Source organism: Macaca fascicularis, chromosome 14, assembly GCF_037993035.2.
Source record: "Macaca fascicularis isolate 582-1 chromosome 14, T2T-MFA8v1.1".
Classification (NCBI taxonomy): domain Eukaryota; kingdom Metazoa; phylum Chordata; class Mammalia; order Primates; family Cercopithecidae; genus Macaca; species Macaca fascicularis.
In genome coordinates, this window is record NC_088388.1 from 38,084,272 (window position 1) to 38,098,402 (window position 14,131).

General features: G+C 37.2%; 1 protein-coding gene and 1 long non-coding RNA gene across 8 annotated transcripts in view; one reads left to right on the plus strand and one right to left on the minus strand.

Annotated features, from left to right (window-relative positions):
* LOC123568769 (uncharacterized) overlaps nucleotides 1–707 on the minus strand; it is a 171,216-nt gene extending 170,509 nt beyond the window's left edge. For all 7 annotated transcript variants that reach the window (XR_012423363.1, XR_012423362.1, XR_012423361.1 and 4 more), the window contains exon 1: nucleotides 658–707. This is a non-coding gene — a long non-coding RNA (uncharacterized lncRNA). The remainder of the gene's footprint in view (nucleotides 1–657) is intronic.
* A 71-nt stretch (nucleotides 708–778) lies between these two features.
* LIN7C (lin-7 homolog C, crumbs cell polarity complex component) lies at nucleotides 779–12,780 on the plus strand. Its single transcript, XM_005578353.5, has 5 exons — nucleotides 779–839; nucleotides 5,624–5,742; nucleotides 5,977–6,048; nucleotides 7,821–8,030; nucleotides 8,578–12,780. Exons 1-5 carry the CDS (start codon nucleotides 803–805, stop codon nucleotides 8,731–8,733), a joined length of 594 nt encoding a protein of 197 aa, XP_005578410.1. The 5' UTR covers nucleotides 779–802; the 3' UTR covers nucleotides 8,734–12,780.
* Nucleotides 12,781–14,131: the final 1,351 nt, after the last annotated feature.

Genomic DNA, 14,131 nt, shown 5'->3' on the forward strand with positions numbered 1-14,131 from the left:
TTGGATAAATGTTAGTCAAATCCAAATACTAAAATTCTTCTTGGTTCGCGAAAATTTCAGGAGTGGCTCAAAGAATCTGTAATGCATTAAGAATACTATTTGCTTCACAATATTTAATTTACTTAAGATTTCATAAGAATCAGCTGCTTATAAAATTGTTACTTTGTGGTGCACCAAAGCACCTTGTTCTCTCCCTCACCCAGATATGTTATCATGCTGTTTGTACTTTCCACCCTTAAACAGATTTGGAGGGAAGATTCAAGCCGTGGATTTTTAAATTTAAAGCAATGCTGTCACAAACTGAGAACTGACATGTCATTACATATTTAATTGCCACCACATCCCAGAGTTTAAAAATTGAAAGGACCTAAGAGATAGGACCTCTCGTTGTACAGAGGCGGAAACTGAGACTGAGAGAGGGTAAGAGAACAGTCCCAGATCACAGAGCTGCTAATGGGCAAGGTGGGACTAGAATCCAGGCTTGACTCCTCTACGTGGAGCCAAGGGTTCGAAGCGATTCGGATAAGGGAAGCCCGAGGCAGGGAACGAGAGTCATGAAAGCAGCTCTTTCCAACCCTAGGAGGCCGGGGAACCTCGCCACCGCGGAAGGAGCGGAGCCAGGCCAACCTCAAAAGCCGCAAGTCCAGGTACCCTTACCCTGATGGCCCCGGCGACACCCTCGGCCACCCTCCTGATCTCGCGATACTAGCCGGTACTCACTTTTCCGGCTTCCTCTAGGCCCCGCCCCTCCACCTCAGCCCTTCTGTCGTCATTTCCTGTGGGTCTGTGGGCTAGGGAGAAGATGGCGGCGTTAGGGGAACCCGTGCGACTGGAGAGGGGTGAGTGCAGCCGAGGCTCGGCCGAGGTTGGTGGAAGGGTTGGGAGAGTGCTGTGTCGCTGGAGGGGAGGAGGAGTGACCCAGGCCCTGAGATCCGGAGCCAGGCTATCCCTTGTGCCGGCGCCTGAGGCCACCGTTGTTCTGTGCCTGGCTTTAGTGAGGGCGCTTACGGTATTTCAACTGTTACTCTAAGCTCTCCTCTGTTCACACGGACTGTCCCGAAGCACAGCACAACTAAACACAACCTGCCCGCTTCGCAGACACACGCCGCACACGCGCTCCCTTGGTGGGCACAGCAGAAGCAGCATTCAGAGACCCATATACCCGAAAAGCAAACGTCACACACCCGGTTCGCACAGACTACACTCAATGCCTGTACAACATGAGAACACACACGGTACAATTCAACAGAACCTCCCTTCCCCCTTGTTTACACACATACTCCTTCATTACTTTTTCCACAACATCGCTTGTATTTGGGTTGGGGTATTTGCTAGCTTTTGTGCCCCTCCTAGAAATGGAGAGGTTGCTTTAAAACAATCCTACTCACTTGGTCTTGGGAAGGAGGTTACGTAAGTAAGCAGAATAGTGGTAGATGCTAAAACGCTTGCAGGTGCAGTGTTTTTCATTTCTTGCAAACCCTACAATTGCAAACTGGTTGGCTGATTGCTTCCTAGAGCAGACTGTCAAGGAAAATAAAACCTCCTCTTCTGAGTGATTTTTTTTTAGAGAAGCCTGTGAAAATAACTGGCTATGCGCCTACCAGATTTCCAGCATTCCAGCGTTTCCAGTCCTTTTACAGATTTCCAGCATTCCACTCTGTCCCTAATCCTTTATTTCAAACAATTTCAAGCATGCTTTTCATGCACCAGCATTAGAAATCATTGATAGGAGCTGAGAAGTACAAATAAACATTTTGAGTACTTGTGGTTAAAGAAAAAAAAAAATTATAGGATGGAGACTGAAATTATATTGCACATATTAACATTTGCAGTTACAGTCTAAATACTACTATTGTTCCCTAAGAAAACACATTTTTAGAATTACTGTACTTAGAAAAACTTCTTTCCTAATGCCTTCCCACAAAGAAATGTGCACTTAATGTTGCTGATTTGCTCTTTACTGCGTTCACCATTTGGAAGTCTCACTGTAAATGAGATTCTTACCCTTAAGCCAATTAAAGCATCATTTTAGAGGACTAGCTACTCTGGGAAGACTTGCCGAGTTAGGCCTAAGTCTGTGACATCTTCCTCTTGAGCACAGTAGCACTGTTTTATGGATGGGAACAAATCTGTTTGGTGTTAACAGGAGTAGGTTTCTTCTTTGAAAGCTAGTTGTTAAGATTCTAACATATTGGTGGTCTTCTGTGTTTTTGTTGTTGCTGTTTGGAGACGTAGTCTTGCTTTGTCGCCCAGACTGGAGTGCAGTGGTGCGATCTCGGCTTACTGCAACCTCCGCCTCCGTGATCAAGCAATTATCCTGCCTCAGTCTCCCGAGTAGCTGGGACTACAGGCGCACACCACCACGCCCGGCTATTTTTTGTATTTTAGTAGAGACGGGGTTTCACCGTGTTGCCCAGGCTGGTCTCGAACTCCTGAGCTCAGGCAGTTCGCCCGCCTCGGCCTCCCAAAGTGCTAGGATTATAGGCGTGAGGCACTGCGCCCGACCAGTCTTTGTATTTTTAAATGCAACACAAAATGTGGAACTTCTGTGGCATTTAGTTTTGATAGTCATGGCTTTGTTTTTTGCTGTTAACAGACTTCTTTTCCATTCTTCAGTAGAAGGCTTAGCCCCTTAGGATGAATTACAGTTAGCCCTCTATATGCATGGGTTCCACGTTTCAGCCAACTGCAGATTGAAAATACTCAGAGAAAAAAATCGTGTCTGTATAGAACATGTACATTTTTTTCTTGTCCTTATTCCCTAAACAATGTGATATAACAACTATTTACATAGCATCAGATATTGTAAGTAATCTAGAGATTATTTAAAGTATGGAGGGGGGATATGCATAAGGTTATATGCAAATACTACATCATTTTATATCGGAGACTTGAACATCTGCAGATCTTGATATCTGTGGTATCTGAAGAAGGTCCTAACGAATTCCCCACAGTTACTGAGACAGCTGTACTAGTCGTTGCCATTTAGCAGGGTAAGAAAGTCAGATTACATCACCTCTGATTCTTGTTTACAATTCTAACATACTCTATTAACAAACACTCCCAACAATCTTACAGCAGAAAATCCTACAGTACAATTACAATACAGCACCTGATCACATATGATTTAGAGTGCCTTCTAAATCATCAAACTATGATCTAATGAAACACAAATTTGAGCACATGTTAGCTACATTTTAGATTTAGTCAAAAGCATTTTATTTTTTTCCGTTTTTTTTTTCTTCATTGGAAATTTTTATATGACTTACATATTATAACTTTATAAATCAAAATAATTGATGAACCAACAGTCCCCATTTATCAGTCATTCTGGTGATGGGAAATCAGAATGGTGAAGGTCTATTTGCTTCCATTGCATTTGATTAACTTTTTAAGTTTAAGCTTTCTTTACCACAAATTTAAAAATTTGTTTTCTGGCCAGGCGCAGTGGCTCATGCCTATAATCCCAGCAGTTTGGGAGGCCGAGGCGAGCAGATCAATTGAGGTCAGGAGTTCGAGACTAGCCTGGCCAACATGGTGAAACCCTGTCTCTACTGAAAATACAAAAATTAAGTGGGCGTGGTGGCGGGTACCTGTAGTCCCAGCTACTCGGGAGACTGAGGCACAAGAATCACTTGAACCCTGGAGGCGGAGGTAGCAGTGAGCCAAGATCATACCACTGCACTCCAGCCTCAGCAATAGAGGGAGACTCCGTCTCAAATAAATAAATAAATAAATTATCTTTCAGCCGGGCTTGATGGCTCACGCCTGTAATCCCAGCACTTCGGGAGGCCAAGGTGGGTGGATCACGAGGTCTGGAGGTCGAGACCAGCCTGACCAACAGGGTGAAACCCCGTCTCTACTAAAAATACAAAAATTAGCCAAGCGTGGTGGTGGACCCCTGTAATCCCAGCTACTCAGTAGGCTGAGGCAAGAGACTCTCTTGAACCTGGGAGGCAGAGGTTGCAGTGAGTGGAGATTGCGCGACTGCACTCCAGCCTGGGTGACAGAGTGAGACTCCCTCTCAAATAAATAAATAAATAAATAAATATCTTTCTTTACTGCATTTATTCATAGTTTTCTATCTGCAAACACGAAGAAGGCCATACTATATAAAGAAAAATTTCTAGTCCTTGAGTATAACATGAAATCAGAAACATCTTCTACTTAAGTCAAAAGGAAGCAAAGCAGTAATGGAATACTGGGCACTATAGTACCTGGGGTACAGAAACTGTACAAAAACAGTTTTTGGGAAAAAAAAAAAAGTAGAGATAACAGTATTATAGCTGACCTCCTGAATCTTCTAAAAATGTCTCAATTCATAACATTTATCCTCGCACTTCTCAATGGGAATCCCCTAACATGCTTCATACATTTCTAAAAATGTATACAACCTCTTAGGCTTTTTTTGGTTTGGTTGGTATTTATTTTTTTTTTTGGAAATGGAGTTTCACTCTTTTCACCCAGACTGGAGTGCAGTGGCACAATCTCAGCTCACTGCAACCTCTGCCTCCCGGGATCAAGGGCTTTCTCCTGCCTCGGTCTCCCAAGTAGTTGGGATTACAGGCACCTGCCACCATGCTTGGCTAATTTTTGTTTTTTTTGGTTTTTTTGTTTTTATTAGAGATGGGGTTTCACCATGTTGGCCAGGCTGGTCTTGAACTCCTGACCTCAGGTGATCCACCCACCTCGGCTTCCCAAAGTGCTGGGATTACAAGCATAAGCCACTATGCCCAGCCAGTATTTCTTATGATTAATTGGTACCAGTGTAACATAACATTTTTGCTTGCTGAGCCCTTTTTTATGTATTGTGTGGTTCAGTCGTTAACTGAACTCATAACTCTTCCTCGTAACCCTTATATGGAAGGTACTGTTATTTCCATTTTACAGTGAAAGAAACTGGGACATAAGGAAGTCATGTAACTTGCCCACGGTCACAAAGCTAATTGTTTTTATTTTTCTCTTTCATAAACATAAGTGTTTGAGCTTGTTTGAATTAACAATGTTAATTAAGGTGAAAAAAAATCAGTTTAGTTCATTTGTACTGCTTGTTTTTGCATTTTTACGGTTGTTTTAAATGTGTCCCTGCCACTCACTGCATCTGCTCTTTAATGGTTATCTACCTGTGTATCATGTTTCTTTCAAGAAATGATCAGTGATTTTACTAGCTTATAGTGCCTTGTACCGTTCAGTGCTTTGGTTACTAATAATGATAATTTGGTAAATTTTTGTTGACTAGTTTCTGACAATATTGCTAGCTTTTCTGAAGCAGTACAATGTTCATGTAATGGTCACGTTTGAGTCGCAGTCCTTTCTGATGACATTTGGTATTTTGTGTTCAATTTGCCTGTGTTTCTCCGAGGTCTTACTTTATGCTTCTGTAATCTCAGTAGTTTTTCCTATCTACTGTAAAATTTAGTGTTCTTACATTTTACATTCTCACCCTTCATGTGTGTACACACGCACAGTCTCCTCCCCACCAAACACATGTGCAAATTCAATGCTTTTTTCCCCACTCTTGTCTGTATATTATTAGCCCTTGAAGAATGAATCCTAAGTGCTACACTGTTACATAGGCATTGAGAAAACCCTTCGAGAAAATTATCTGTGTGTTTAACTCTAGATATTTGTAGAGCAATTGAATTATTGGAAAAACTACAAAGGAGTGGAGAAGTACCACCACAGAAACTTCAGGCTTTGCAAAGAGTCCTTCAAAGTGAGTTCTGCAATGCTGTGAGAGAGGTGAGTAAACATCTTTAAAATTTACTAAAAATTTGAGTTAATTAGGTCAGATAATACTCTAAATTTGCGTTCAAAATTTCTTAAGAAAAACTTCAGAAAACGTTAAAACCAATCCCTTTCATTTTTGGAATTTCTGATAGAAAAAACATAAAGATGCATAACTTTGCCTGAAATTTTAACTTCACAGAGAACTCAAGCATGGTATATTCTGAGATATAACTTTGGCTTTTACAGGTATATGAACATGTCTATGAGACTGTGGACATCAGTAGCAGTCCCGAAGTGAGAGCAAACGCTACTGCAAAGGTAAATTTTTTTGTTTACCAAAAGTGAGAATTCTTCATAAATTAGAAGTTTAAAATATGCAATTATTAAATTCGTAATAAACTTACTTTGAAGACTAACATGTATCTTTCAAGCTACACCAAATTTCTCAAGTACTAAGAAGACATTTGTTTCTACTGGCTTTACATAAATGGTCCATGATAAATAGCTTTACATAAGCTATGTTATGCAGTTTAGATAATGCAATAGAAATGTACTTACTTGCATACAATATCGTGCAATATATAATTGTGTTGTATATGTTACATATATGATACTATATAATATTCATTATACAAAATCTAATCATAATTTTAAGATATGAATTACTATCTTCATCTTATTGATGAGGAAGCGTGAGGTTATTTGCCCCAAACCACACAAATAGCATATGATAGAGCTGTGGTACTACCCCGAGCTGATTTGTGCTTTCTTCTTTACATTATCTGCATTTCTGTGCCATTGTTTTCCGCAAATAATTTAGGTATTGACCTCACTATTCATGATAGGTGGTTTGAACAGGATAATACCAGCAGTCGGTGACTTAAATTAATCATCAGCAGATAATTGTTTATGGATAGTTACCGGCTTTCAGAAGGAAATGGTGGATTCTTTGTTGAATACAAATGCTTAAACACGTGGATGTAGTTTGTCAGTGTAGAAAAGACCAGAGAAACATGGTTTTAATTGCTGAGTTGTGTGACTTTGATAGCCTACTGAATTTCTGAGCCTTAGATAACGGGTATTCAGTAAATCTTGATTTCTTCAAAGATAACGAGTGTTCAGTAAATCTTGATGTCTTTGAAGATAACGGGTATTCAGTAAATCTTGATTTCTTTCTTCCTTCCCATTTTTGTGATCCATCACAAAAAAAAGGTACTAGACAATTACCCTTAAAAGCAAAGTGAAACAAAATCTCAACTTTATAATTAGTTTAGATTAGTCTAAATTTGAGCTTTAAATAAGATATGGCTCTGTTTCATCTTCTATGGGGATTTTTAGTTGTGACTAGTTAACTAAAGCAACAAAAACATTCAGATTGGCTATATGTACCTCTCTTTTTCTCATTATTGAGTTATTTCTTGACATCTTAGATATTTAGTATATGGTACAAATAGTGTAGAAGCCAAAATGATTACATATAGGGACAACCGCATGTTGATTACATAGGTAGGTCGTGTCCTGCACAGAGGCTCCTGAAGGAGTTGGGCAATCCAGATCTAAAGCTCAGGGCTGCTGGCATGGTGGGAGAGGGGTTTTCCTCCTTACCATGTATAATGTCCATATGCCCAGCAAGTCTGCTTGCCAAGCCCTGTGCATATGGGACTGCACCAAAGACTGAGACTGGGCGCTGGATGGGCTAGGAATGACCTGAAAAATCATAACATTTCCTGTGTAACTCAGAATTATTCATTTGTCATCTCTAAAATACCTTCTGTTTAGCTTACCTTCTCAGAGTCACCAGTGAATTTGTGAGTATTCAGACGTCAAAATACGTGCTCAAAAGTAGTTTTTAAAAAGAGGCCAGGTGCGGTGGCTCACGCCTGTAATCCCAGCACTTGGGAGGCCAAGGTGGGCAGATCACGAGGTCAGGAGATCAAGACCATCCTGGCTAACACGGTGAAACCCTGTCTCTACTGAAAATACAAAAAATTAGCCGGGCGTGGTGGCAGGTGCCTGTAATCTCAGCTAAAGAGACATAAGAACCGAAGTAAATAAAAGTCATACTTTTAATACGTAAAACTTGCTTTCAGGCTACTGTTGCTGCATTTGCTGCCAGTGAAGGACATTCTCATCCTCGAGTTGTTGAGCTACCAAAAACAGAAGAGGGCCTTGGATTCAATATTATGGGAGGCAAAGAACAAAATTCTCCAATCTATATATCTCGAATAATTCCAGGTGGAATTGCTGATAGACATGGGGGCCTCAAACGTGGAGATCAACTCCTCTCTGTTAATGGCGTGGTAAGGATGAATTTTATTTCTATTTGTAGTGATCTGTTGTGACCACCTGGGGGCGTATTTGAGTTATAGGAGAAACCTAAGAAACTCGTGGTTTAGAAATGCCTTGAGGGAATCCTAGGCAGTACTATTAATACAGTGATCCTTTTTTTTTTTAAGCATTGTAAGTGTATTTTGCAGTGTAAATTAGCAGTGCTTAGTGTATGTAATTTTTATGACATAAGCTCTTTATTAAAGGCAATACATTAAATCAGAAGTCTACCCTAATTTTACTCTTACGGCAATTGCTTGATCTACTGACATAATAAGGCATATAGATTGATATGCTAATTATTTGGAACTTAAAAGCCAGTTTTTAGATTATAAACAGAATATATGTAAGAGAGGATTTCATATAGATTAAAATGGTAAGGCAGGATTATTTCTTAGTTTTATAATGTTGGAATAATATAACATTAAAACTGTCTTCCTTATATATATTTTAATAATTTTTGCATTTTGAGTTACTTTCAAAACTTAGTGTATGGTGGTTTGTTTTTTTTTCCCCTAGAGTGTTGAAGGAGAACATCATGAAAAAGCTGTAGAGCTGCTGAAAGCTGCACAAGGAAAGGTTAAATTAGTGGTGCGATATACACCCAAAGTCTTAGAAGAAATGGAGTCGCGCTTTGAAAAAATGAGATCAGCAAAACGCAGGCAACAGACCTAATACATTTCAAAACTTGATATTTCATTTTGCATTTTAGCTAGAGAAGTTTTCCTTGTGACTTACTAATGGCTGCAATGCCAATGATTGTAAGAAAACAAACAAATTTATCATGAAATTCTCCTTGCCATTTTATAAATGCCTATTTTAACATCATTTATGGTTCTAGAGATGCATACACTTTTTTCTGACAAGAAAAAGTAAAAGGTGATGAGGGCAATTCTGTCCTACTGTTTTTACAGGCCTTTTTCAAATGCAGATTTTGTCATAAAGTTGTTATAGATTTTTTAAAATGCTTTTTTAATATTAAAATGTACTTTTACATTCTTAATCTTTTTTTAGAAAGGAAAAGTTTTCTTCATTTGGCTGCTGATTTAAAAGTAAAGTTCTCCAATTCTTTTTTTGCTTACTCTGTTTTTTTTAACCTGTGAAATTTCTTTACAGGTTTTCCAAGAAGTTAAACATAACAGTCTCACCTACAGCAGTTCATTACACCGTCAATGTTAACATCATTGCTGCATTTTGTACTTTGAACACACACACAATATATACAAAACCAGTGGTAAATCATGACTCAGCCCAGTGCAAGTTTTTTCACTTTTACTTAAGCATAATATATAATGGATATTCATTTATATTGATTTATAAAAGTAAGTTTTTAAACACTGAAACAATCATTGCTAAAGGATGTATTCTTAATATTTGAACATTGAGGCAAGAGGATGTAATCGATAGCATTACTTATTACATCCCTATTTATATTCAACAATACATCAAATTATAAATGCAAAACAGGTTCAGATTTCATCTTTTGCAATTTATTTTAAATACTATTCATTTTTATTTAAATGCACAGTATTTCCCCTATATTTTGGTCCTTCCATTCCTAGAGAGAAACCAGTTATTTTGTGGTGGGAAGTAGCTGAAGCAAAAAAGGAAAAGTAATACCATTAACCTCACTAGCTTCGAGAGTAGACATTCTTACTAGCTCAATTTAAATAATTGATTTTAGGAAGAAAAGAGGATATATTTAAGATACATAGAAATTATGATGTGATGTTTTCATGAGAATCTGTAGATTCCATCAAAATAGGAACTCATACTAAAATTGTTGGATTTAGAGATGCACCTTTTGTTTATGATTCAAATATGGGAATTTGAGAAATATTTCATTTGTCCACTGGATGTCACTATTATACTAAAAGGCAGCTATTAGTGTGTGACTGTGACTGAGGTCTTAAAGACTGAGAGTTGAGGTTCATTTTCTGTCACAACTTACAGGAACATGTGTACTTTAAGAAAAACTTAAGTGACAAATGTTAGAAGATGATGGATTGAAAAATATAAGTAATTTGGCATCGTTATTGACCTTGTATAAAAGAGTGGGCATTTTGTAACATTCCTTCAGGAAGAATAGTATGCTTTTTTCTGCATGTTTGTGATCTCTGTGAGTGAGTCTCAGATGATTATTCCAGTTTTCAATGATTTTTCAAAACAAAAGTCAATCGGCATTGTTATTTATCATTTAGGTATTGAACACTGGATTGCATGGTTGAATGTGTCTTTAATCCACTGCAAAATGTGCTTGTTATTGATAGGATCATGTTGTTAAATTGTATATTTTCAAAATTAATTGATGTTTTAAAAATGTTGAGACCAAAGTAGTATAGAAGTATGGACTTAATTTAATTGTAAAATTATTAGAGGTATTTGTTGTAGAGCTTTATATATTAAAGAGAGGTATTGGTGCATATAAAAACAGTAATATTATTGTTATGCTTGTATTCTTGCATTTCAGGGTAAGTAAACCCTGAAGAAATCTTATTTTAGTATAGCTACAGCTGCAATAGCTTTTACGGATGTATCAACGTTTCATTATAAATTATAGTTTCCTGGGTCTGTGTCTCAGCTGTTTAATAACTTTCAGCCAAGTTAAATCTTTTTTGGTGTTGAAACTTTTAGTAAGTTGAGTAAGCTATTTTTTTTTCCCTACGGTAATCCACAATCTGTTCTTTGTGTGGGTTGACACCTATTTATAATTCTTAAAATAAGGGTAGCTCAAAGGAGCCAAATATAGTAGTTTAGCTTGCTGCTGTTGAGCATGAATAGCAGTAGTTTGTTTTCATTAATGCAGTTTTCATAATGTATCCCAGAATTTTAAATCTTGACCATAGAAAAATACAATCATTCATTGCCAGAGATGTACAGTGGTGGTTTAGTGCAGTGAGGAAATGATGGGAATTTTTATCTTAGAAATGGATGATTCATGAATAAAACTAGGTACATAGTATATGATAGATGTTTGATTTGTCAATTACAAATATAAATTATCACCCCCCTTTCCGTTTATTTTCTTGATATATCAAAATGTGTTGACTTAGTGATTCTCAATCTTAGCTACATATTAGAAAGCCCAGCAGAGCTTTAAAAAATTGATACCTGGGTCCTATTCCGTAACAATTAAATCAAAACCACTTTTTTTTTTTTTTTAAGCTTTCCAAGTGGTTCTAAAGGACACCTAGGGTTGAGAACCCATTATAAAATGATCTGATTACACTGGACACTGTCAGGAAGTATCAGAATAGAACAGTTTAATTTGCAGCTACTTAATGATTAATTATATTTCTTAGTTTTTTGTGTTTTTTTTTTTTTTTTTTAAAGAGACAGGATCTTGCTTTGTCTCCCAGGCTGGAACACAGTGGTATGATCATAGCTCACTGCAGCCTGAAACTCTTTGGCTTCCACCTCAGCCTTCCAAAGCATTAGGATTATAGGCGTGAGCCACTGCACCTGGCCAAGTAATTTCTTTAGGAATAAAAGGTACTTGGCATTTCTTATTTGGGAAGTAATTACAGTCTTACCTTTTTTTCTTCTTCTTTTTTTTTTTTTTTTTAAATAAAATCTACCAGTAGTTTAAATGTGAGCTTTTTATGTCTGTCATCAATCTGCCCCCTTTGCCTTTAAAACTTACAAGAATATGTGTCTGTTACTTGAGAAAGCATGTTTAAAAATTGCAGATGAGCAGTATTGTCGTTAATTTATGTGCTGTCTTAATGTGAGCACTTGATTTGTTAGTGTAGTAGTAGATTATAACAGCCTAGTTCTTTAGGATTTGATGATTCAAACATGTTTTTGGTTTTTTTGTTTGTTTTGTTTTTTTTTTGAGATGGAGTTTTGCTCTGTTGCCCAGGCTGGCATGCAGTGGTGCAATCTCAGCTCACTTGAACCTCCGCCGCCTCAAGGCAGTTCAAGCGATTCTCCTGCCTCAGCCGCCCAAGTAGCTGGGACTACAGGCGTGTGCCACCACGCCCGGCTAATTTTTTTGTATTTTTAGTAGAGACGGGGTTTCACCATGTTAGCCAGGATGGTCTCAATCTCCTGACCTCATGATTCACCCCCCGCGGCCTCCCAAAGTGCTGGAATTACTGGCATGAGCCACCGTGCCCAGCCTCAAATATGTTTTTAAAAAATATCATTGTCCTCCTCCTCCAAGATTTTTAAAGTTCTTTTGCTCAAGTACTTAAGTAGTTTGGCTCAAGTACTTTGTTTACAATTAAAATGGATATTATAGCATTTAATAGAAGAAATGGTTATGGCTTATCCAAAAAGAATGTCAGCATGACGACTTTAAAAACTACATGTTTGTGAATATTTTATAATGTGGAATGATCATTGAAATATCAAGGATTCTAGTAATTGTATTTCCTGAATAAATGTATGTTTATGAATTTTCTAACCTACATTTTGTTGTGTCCTCTGCCAACAATCTGGTTTTATAATTGTTGTCTAAAGTTTGCTGGTAGTGTTTCTTCAAAGGTTATTCCAGTTATGGTTAAGTAGTGGGAAAAATTACTTACTAATTTTCAAGAACTTTGAGACTAATTTGTATTGACTCGGTTTTTAAAAATACTGGCAAATACTATGCTTCTACTTTTAAAATTTGTGGTAATACCCAGAATGGATGTAAAATGACACTTTTTCAATAGATTAATTCATTTATCAATTTAATTCTGACTTTAAGGCATATTTAAAATAAATTTGTATGAGTTATGTCCTCGTTCTTTGGAATTGAAAAAAGTTGATATAACTACACAATAGATAATGTTTGTCAAAGCTATGTATAAAAAAAGCATAATTCATGGTGGCTGCCGAAATGAAACTTTGAATTTCTATATTTTGGTTTGTCTTTCATAAAATTTAAAAAAAAAAAAACATTTTCTTGTGTTATTTCGAGAGTGGCAATATGACATGTGATTGAGAGCACAGATTCTGAAGCCAGACAACTCTGGTTTCAATCCCAGTTCCACCATTACCGTGTGTCACCTTAAACAAATTGCTTGATTTCTTTGTGCCTTAGTTCCCTCACCTGTCATCGGTAATAAAAATACCTGTAAGTGTCATGCCATTTTCTGTAAGGCCCTTAAAAAGGTGCCTGGCATAGTAAATACTGTTTGTGTTTGCTTTTGTTCATGTAAAATAGCTTCAGAACCTTACGAGCTAAAGGAAGTAATTCTGGTCAAAAAATTAAAATTAGCAAGTTTTTATTTTTGATGTTTAGAAAACAACCTTTATGCTTAAAAACTTTAGAAGAATAAGATTCATAAGAAATTATCAAATTTCTATTTTGGTCAAAGAAACTCAGAATTTTTAAATTGGAACTTTGAGGATTGAGGCCATATTCAAATGAAAATCATTGGAAAATAAGTCCAAGTAAGGATTTGTTAAACTGTAAGGCAACAACCTAGTTCTAGAGATAGTAGACTGCTGGACTAGGTGTTAGTACAAGGCATCACCACCATTAACTTTAAAAAAGTGTGGAAATGTGCCATGCAGCCACGGAACAACAGAAAGCATTTAGTGTTAGGACTCAGTTTTTTCAAAACTTTCGTAGACCAGAGTATCCATTTGCTAAATTTTTCGAGTTGGGTTTTGTTACATTCACTATTTTGATTATTCTGATTTTAATATAATCAATTACCCATATTTTGTACATGTATTTATTAGTGGCAGATAATCTCCCTGATGGAATCTTTAAGATTTACTTTATATACAGAGCAAAAGGTAAATTCATACAGAACCCATTTGTCGATTTTATTTTTTTGAGGTTTAATTTTAAAGGGACAAATGCTTCATTTCAATAAGGTATATGTAAGACCTCTCCTAATTCTCATAAACTATACCTGTTGGTTAGAATGAGAAGTCATCCACACTTTCTTACCTAGAGACAACTTTTAAAACACCAAATCTTTTTTTTTTTATTTATTTTGTGACAGGGTCTATTTGGACACCACAATATGTATATTTAAAATCACCAAACATCAAGATTTGGTGTTTTGGGGCCAGGTGCAGTGGCTCACACCTGTAATCCCAGCACTTTGGGAGGCTGAGGCAGGTGGATCGC